Raw genomic sequence first — 7,555 nt, 5'->3', positions numbered from 1 at the left:
TTGGTGCCGCGGAGTCGCGTTCGTCGCGGCCGAGCGGTGGACTCGCGGGTCCGACCGTTAACCCCGGTTTCAGGGAACTAAACCCGCACGAAACGGCGCGGGCGGGAGCCGCTCCCATCCTGCCTCCGCCTCGCTTGCGGGCGGTGGAGACTCGCCGTGAAGGGAGGCTCCTCGGCCTGGGCCGGCGCCTGCCGAGCTCGCGCAGTGCGGGTGCTGAGACCCCGGCCCGCGCCCGGCCCCGCGGGCTTCTTCCCGGAAGCGGCCCCCGCGGCGGGCGCTGCGAGGGGGGGTACGCGGGGCCGCAGGGCCGGAGCGCGGAGCCGAGCTGTCCGTCTGCGGCTGCCTGGAGCGGCCGGAACCCCCAGTGCGGAGGGCGCGGCTTCCCTCAGGGCCCGAGAGCCGGCGGGTGGGGTGAGGGATGCGCGCGGGCGAGCGCGGCCGGGGCAGCTGTGGTGCGGCGGGTGGGAGACGGGGCGGGGCTGCCCGGACGACAGGTCGGCCCGGATCTCCACTTCTTGAGCTTCGGGCGAGGACGTGGTCGCATCAGAGAGAAAAGTCGGACGCGGTTGGGTTGAACAGGCGTTGCCGGGTACTCGGCGCCCTGTCCGGGGCCTCTCGGAGACCCCCGTGCCTGGTCTGTAACGCGGGGACCGTCGCCCGATTTATCAATCACGCGGGACCCTTAGCGTGCGGCGGGTGAGCGGATCAACAGACATGAGGACCCCTGCAGCTCCGGTGGTGATCCTCCAAGGGGGGTCGGCAGAGGTGAGGCCGCGCCGTCGGCGGAGTCGGACGGGGATTGACAAGCAAAATGCTCTGTCCTTGTGCACGAAGGAAACTCCGAATCGAGGCGCCTCACCGCCCAGAGGGGCCGTCTTGGGGCCCCCGACCCGAGAGCGCCGGCCACACCGTCTAACGCGGGCCAGTTCTGAAGCCCGTTAGTTCCGAGGCGGGGCGCGGGGCCCTTCTCGCTCGTCGCCGGAGCCGAGTGAACCGGGCGGCGGCGGCAGCTTCTCTTAGGAACCGGCGGGGCTGAGACGGGAGCGAAATCCCGAGCCGCAGGAAGGACCGCGGTCGTCGGACGCGGGGGAGTGTCGGACGGTGTCCCCTGGTTGCGCTGACACGGTCCTGTAAAGCGGGGCGGTGGCTTCCTCCCGCGCGACAGCACGGCCGCGTGTCTGTCCGAGCCCGTTTCACCCGCGGTCTGAGGGCCGGTGTCCTCGGTTGGCTCCGGCGTCGCCCCTTCCCCTGTTTGCGTGTGGGGCAGGGGTGGGCCGTGTGGGGAGGTCCGACTCGAGCGGTCGTCTCGACGGGGCGCCTGCCGCTCGCGTCGGTTTTCCGTCTCTGTCAGCTCCCGGTCGCCCCCTCGGGCCCTCCGCGTCTGTGTGAGCCGCCGCTGTGGAGACTTGGGGAGAGCAGAGCTTCCCTGCCTCCTGCACTCGGACGCGGCGGGAGGCTCCTGTCACGCTGTCACTGTCGTGTGGGGAGCAGCTCTCAGACCTCCTCGCACGTGCGCTGCAGGCCCTTGGGTTCCCAGGGAACCGAGCGTCGGCTCGTCGCCTCATTCCATCGCCTCACCCGCCGCGGGGACCCCGGCTGAGCGGCCGCTTCCCTCGCGCGGTCCTCCGCCGGCTCTGCACCCTCCTGCGGGGCTGGGTGCGGGGCCTCCCAGCCCCCGCGTTCTTCCCGGTTCTTTCCTCCTCCTCCTCCTCCTCCTCCTCCACAGAGATCACGAGTAGGCAGAGAGAGAGAGAGAGAGAGAGAGAGAGAGGGAAGCAGGCTCCCCGCCGAGCAGAGAGCCCGATGCGGGGCTCGATCCCAGGACCCTGGGATCATGACCTGAGCCGAAGGCAGAGGATTTAACCACTGAGCCACCCAGGCGCCCCTCGCAGGCATTTTTATGTCTCCCCTGATAGTTTGCCAGAACCCTGGGGGCGGAGCACAATGTGTGGCGAAGCTGGATCCGTGGGAAGGAGACATGGGGCGTGGGCGATTGTCCATTTCTTTTAACACAAGCTTTTAGACTTCGTGACTCCTTCCATGGACTAGTGAATCTGCTGTCGTTGCTTTATACAGGTCAGCTTCACAGATGGGAAAGGCGCCAGGATTTGAATCATACAGTTTCTTAGGTCACTGCAGTTTGCTAATATTCCATAAGCTGGGGCGCATCAAGCACTCACTGATTGAGGATTCTCCTTGTTTAGTACTGAAGTTCTCCTCTGAGGGACCCCTCTTTAACTCCCTGTCGTTCATCAGAATGAGAATATTGATATATATGTTTTCTTATGGCTTCTAATTAGTAATTCAAACAATACAGCAGTAAGAGTCAATTTTTACTACTACTAGTAATAACAATAATTGTATAAAATATATAATTAATAGCAATAGTCATAATCTAATTTATATTGGATTGTTTTGATACATTTTTATATTTAACATTAATGGATACATGCATACTATTTTTTCTGAAACCTGTTTTTTGTTTTGTTTTTAAATTAATATATTGCTGCCTTTGACTATCACATGTATTTCAAATATTTTCCTCTGAAGTTTATAATTTTTTGTTTCTGGTGGCTTTTCTTTTGCAGACATTTTTGTTTCTCACTTAATGAACCATGTTCCTCCTTTTTATTGTGATGTTGGGACTTAGTGGCACATTAGACAAGGCTTCCTTTCCTATTCCCATATGAAAATCCCATATGAAAATATTTCTTCAATCTCCTTGTCACTTTTGTTTATTTTAATGTTTAAATATTTAATCCAACTGGAGGTTGTTTTTGTGTCTCTTATGAGGAAGAAATAAGTGTTTTTCCAAATATACTACCCATTGTTTCAGACCTCGTACTTGGAAGTGCTGCTTCTGCCATACACGAAATTCTTCCACAGTGCTATTAATCGGGTTTTAGAGTTGGTGGACATGTGCTCATCACAATGATTCAGAAACTTCTGCTTGAATTGCTTTAAACTCAAGAAATTGGAAAGAGTTAATATATTTACAATATTGAGTCTTCTCATCCAGGAACATGGGATGACTTTCTATTCTTTATTATATCTTCCTATAAAAGCTTTGTAAATTTCTTCATAAAGGCTTGCCAATTTTTTTTTTAAATCTTTGTTCTAGGGTATTTTGGCTGTTTTCTTTTATATTTATTTATTTATTTATTTATTTTTGAGGATTTTCTTTATTTGACACAGAAGGAGCAAGCCACAAGTGGAGGGAGCAAGACAGGAAGAAGCAGGTTCCCTACTGAGCAAGGAGCTCCAAGCAGGACTCAAGCCCAGGACCCTGGGATCATGACCTGAGCCGAAGGCAGATGCTTAACCAACTGAGCCACCCAGGTGCCCCTTGGCTTTTCTTGTTTATGGACTTTGTTCCACATTTTGTCTTCAAAATTGCTGTTTCTGGCATATATTATTCCATTTTTTTTTAAAGAAGATTTCATGCTCAAAGTGGAGCTTGAACTCACAACCCTGAGATGAAAGATGCTGTGCTCTATTCACTGAGCCAGCCAGGCCCCCTGTTTCTGGCATATAGAAAATCTGTTGGCTGTGATGTGGGGTTGTCGAGTGCAGTGGCCATGAAGGAATTCTTGAGATGTTTTCTGATGCAGCTTAGTAAGTTTATTTAAGGAACGTGGGGACAGGACCCGTGGGCAGAAAGGGCTGCACTTCCGCTATCGGAAGCTCTTGGTTATAAGCTTAGCGTGCGGGGCTGGGAAGGGACGTGCAGGCGACATTAGATCATAAATACCTTTGCATTTCTACCCATCAAACTACTTTCACAAGATTTCTCCGGTACTTATCATTCAGTTCAATATTAGTGAGCAGTGACATGCCCAGGCAGTTACCAGACCCTTTCAGGATGCAGCAACCAGCGCACGTTTGATCCTTATCAGACCTATGCAGGTCAGCCTTGCAGGCTGAAGTTGAACATTTTTCTGCTTCTGTCCTTCATCAGCTACATGTAAGTTATTTTATGTATAGCCCCTGCTCCATTATATTGTAAACTAAGACTGGGGGCTTTGTGCGCAACACAGAGCGCTATCCTCCATGTGACCGGGATGTAGCATACCTCTGTTGGCTCTCATATTAGGTTTCTCTTTATATTCAGAGGCCAAGTGGACGGGAACCTCAGATCACAGTGTTTGTGAAAACTAGAAAATGATTGAAGACAGTGTAGGGGGAGGAGATTGAAGGGACTTTGGAGTCAAGTGGACCGGGACTGTAATGCTGACTTTGCCACTTTCTAGTTGTATAATCTTAGCATTCCTGAACCTCAGTTTCTTTCTTAGGCTCATCTCTGAAGTTAATTCAGAAAATGAGCTTGGGGTGTCTGGGTAGCTCAGTCAGTTGAGCCTCTGACTCTTGGTTTCATCTCATGACATGATTTCAGGATTGTGAGATCGAGCCCCGCGCCGGGTTCCGTGCTCAGTGAGGAGTCTTCTTATCCCTGTCCCTCTATTCTTCCCCCCCACCTCTATTTCTCAAGTAAAGAAATAAGTAAATAAAATCTTAAAAAAAAAAAAAAAAACAAAAAACGAGCGAACATACATGAAGCATACTAGGACTGGCTCCTGGCAGGTGTTGCAGTGTGGATGGGCATTATGAGTCTGGATTGTCATGGAACCAGATCTGTCCATTAACATGCACATTTAAGAGCGCACAGCCTGGCCTACGTGAGCGGCCTCTACAGATGAAGTGGACATATCTGAATCGCCATTCAAGACACCTGATTGATAGAGCTGTCTTCTAAGATTCTTCCCTTTGAGTAGTGTGTTCTCTGTTGGGCTCTCTCCTCTGTCTTTGGTTTCCTGAGAACAGAGGTCAGATGTTACTAGTCTTTTTATCTCTAGCATCTCCTGCAGTGGTGGATGCAATTTAGACGGCTGCATTTCATAGTCTGAAGCACAATAATTTAACCGTTCCGCTACCTTTATTTTGTTGTTTTTGTTTTGTTGCTGTTGCTAATGCAAAAGATGTTGGGTTCTCTTCTTTGCTGAGAAGTGTAGCCAGGTGTAAGAGAGGGTACGTAGAGGAACACACCTCTACAGGGCCTGCCAACGGAACTGTTCTATTTTAGTTGGTTTTAAATCTAATTGCTGCATCTCTACCAGCAGAGGGAGCGCAGAGCACGGCTCTGAAGGAGAAAGCGCCGCAGCGGGACTGGGGAAGAATGAAAAAGGCTGCTCAGGGCTTTGGCAGAGGAGGGAAGTGAGAGCTAGGATGAAGGTCGTTCCTCACGTTTGCCCTCTTTGCCCCGTTTTCTTTGGTAACTCATTCAGGCCCAGACAAGCCTCTTCTCATCTTTTCTTTTGCCTCTTGCTCAGCAGCTTTGCTAACCCTTCCCTTTCCTCTAGTTAACGACACAGGAAGACAGACCCACGGGGGCCCACAGATTCTCCAGGCCAGTTTCTCTCCTAGCCCACTCAGTTACTCAGCTCAGATTCAGGGAGTGAACACTGCGGAGGGGCCCAGAGAAACACTGAGGAACCCAGGTGCCAGCTGATTCACAGCTCCCTCTGAATACAGCCGTTTGGGGCTACCAAGAGCTCCGGGGTTGGATTCCTCTCTGCATGGGGAATCCCTGAGGCACACGAGGCTACTGGACAGAGAGGTTGTAGGGAGTGGGGTTTCTAGAGAGTGGGGAGAGGGCCACTTCCTGCTTTATTGTCTCGAATAAGCAGATCTATGGCAGGTACAGAATCACATGTGACGTGTCCCTAACCGCAAAGAAGCTAATAGTATAGGCCAATGTTTCTCAGTTTTTCCTGTGGAATACTCGGATGTTGGTAGATACTAAGTGCGAATAAGGTCTGTGATCAAATAAGTGTGGAAGCTGTTAAAAAATTGAACAGATTTCTCTACTGTGGGAGTTCTTAGAGCCTTTAGCAGGCTCATAAATATGGGATATTATATTTACGTGGGATTTTCCAAACTTATGTGAACTGAACATTTTTAACAGATGGCATCTATGGGATGGGTATTTCATGAATCCCATTTTGGAAAGTGCTGAAATCTAATGTTTACGAAATTAGGACATATAGCCATGAAGGATTTCCAGAAGGGCACTGTTTTCTTCAGAGGCCTCCTCTGACTTCCCATTGACTGCGGTGTAGAAGAATGAGCGCAGTGGTTAAGGAAGGAATAGCAGAATCTCAAGTGGGACTTCCGAAATCTCTTCTGTCCCCCCCTTCCGTAATCCCCACCGGGGATTCTACCATTTTCACCACTTCATCCCCATATTGGAGGGTCTCTTGAATTGGGAGCCACTGCTGCAACCAGGAGTGATCGCTTTGCTCAGGTGTATTGGAGGAGGAGAGAAAATGATTGTGAATTGTTGTCCTCCAAGTCAAGTACAAAATTCTCTCCCCATTTTTAAGGTTTCCTATTGTCTTCCCCAACTCCAGTATCTCCCTAACTGTAACCTACTTCTCCTTGCATTACTCAGCCCCATAGCCAATTTAGTCTGTTCACTGATCTGAGATCTTATTATGCTGGTTCTAGGCTGGAAGGTTTTGTTAATGTAATTTTCCCCACATTCCCCCAATTCTTCTTCCATCCTTTGAAACCCGGGTGAAGGCCTTCAGATGTCACCCACTTATCTTTTTACAGTATGGGTTTCAGCCATGAATAACATACAGCTCATTCTTTGTTAATAAGTCTGTGGGGTTGAGGAGGTTTGTAAGTTGATTGTTTGGAATGTAAAGCACGTTTCTCTGCAGAAATATTGTAACTGAGTCAAGATGTATTTGAAATAGAAATAGTAGAAAACAATCTTTAGTAATTAAACAAAATAGCAACTCTAGTGATTAAACAAAACAGGCAATCAATAAGATTGAATTAGCTCACTCCCATTCATCTTGGTGCTGGTGTTTAAGGAAGAGTAGGTTTAATTAAAGGAGTATCGAGAGGTGCTGGAAATTAGAGGATATTCTGTTTGGGCCTTATGGGGCAATTTCACAGAAGACACAGGCTTTTTGTTATGTCTTTATTGCTACACAACTCCTCACTCTGCATTTCCATGATGCTGGTGTCTGGCTACTAGTGCTTTTGTATTTAGCCATGGTCTGGGTTATTTGTGGCTTAAAAAAGGTTATGGGAGAATATCAGGAAAAAAAGGCCAGAATAAAGGACCTCCAAAAATATTCCCCTTCATAAGAACAATGAAAAAAAGGCATTTTTTGGGGGGAGTTTACTTTGTAACATAATTGTCGAGTCACTGTGTTGTATAGTTGAAACTAATATATGTCATCTATACTTTAAAAAAAAATCAGAATTGGGGCACCTGGGTGGCTCAGTGGGTTAAAAAAAAAATCAGAATTAAATTTTTAGAACTCTAGACATTAACCAAAGGCTTGCTAACCCAAGGATCATTTATTCAAGAAAAGTGTCTGAATCTTAGTAAGAATAGTGAAGTCTGTGGTATTTTAACTTATCCTAATCCCACCCCTGACTTTCCAGTTATGCAGTAGTCTTAATAACAGTTCATATTCTTGGGGGCAGCTTGGCAGCCACCAGAGAGAGCAGAATGGATATGGAGCTCTTTCAAAGCCCC

General features: G+C 49.1%; 1 protein-coding gene across 1 annotated transcript; it reads right to left on the bottom strand.

Moving 5' to 3' along the window:
* Positions 1 to 77: 77 nt before the first annotated feature.
* Positions 78 to 2,919, bottom strand: LOC116582798 (translation initiation factor IF-2-like). Its single transcript, XM_032330557.1, has 3 exons — positions 2,839 to 2,919; positions 715 to 1,396; positions 78 to 631 (listed from the first exon to the last, which is right to left on the bottom strand). Exons 1-3 carry the CDS (start codon positions 2,917 to 2,919, stop codon positions 78 to 80), a joined length of 1,317 nt encoding a protein of 438 aa, XP_032186448.1.
* Positions 2,920 to 7,555: the final 4,636 nt, after the last annotated feature.

This window comes from Mustela erminea, chromosome 2, assembly GCF_009829155.1.
Source record: "Mustela erminea isolate mMusErm1 chromosome 2, mMusErm1.Pri, whole genome shotgun sequence".
Taxonomy (NCBI): domain Eukaryota; kingdom Metazoa; phylum Chordata; class Mammalia; order Carnivora; family Mustelidae; genus Mustela; species Mustela erminea.
Note: the sequence above shows the minus strand (reverse complement) of the source record. Positions and strands in the feature narration are given on the sequence as shown.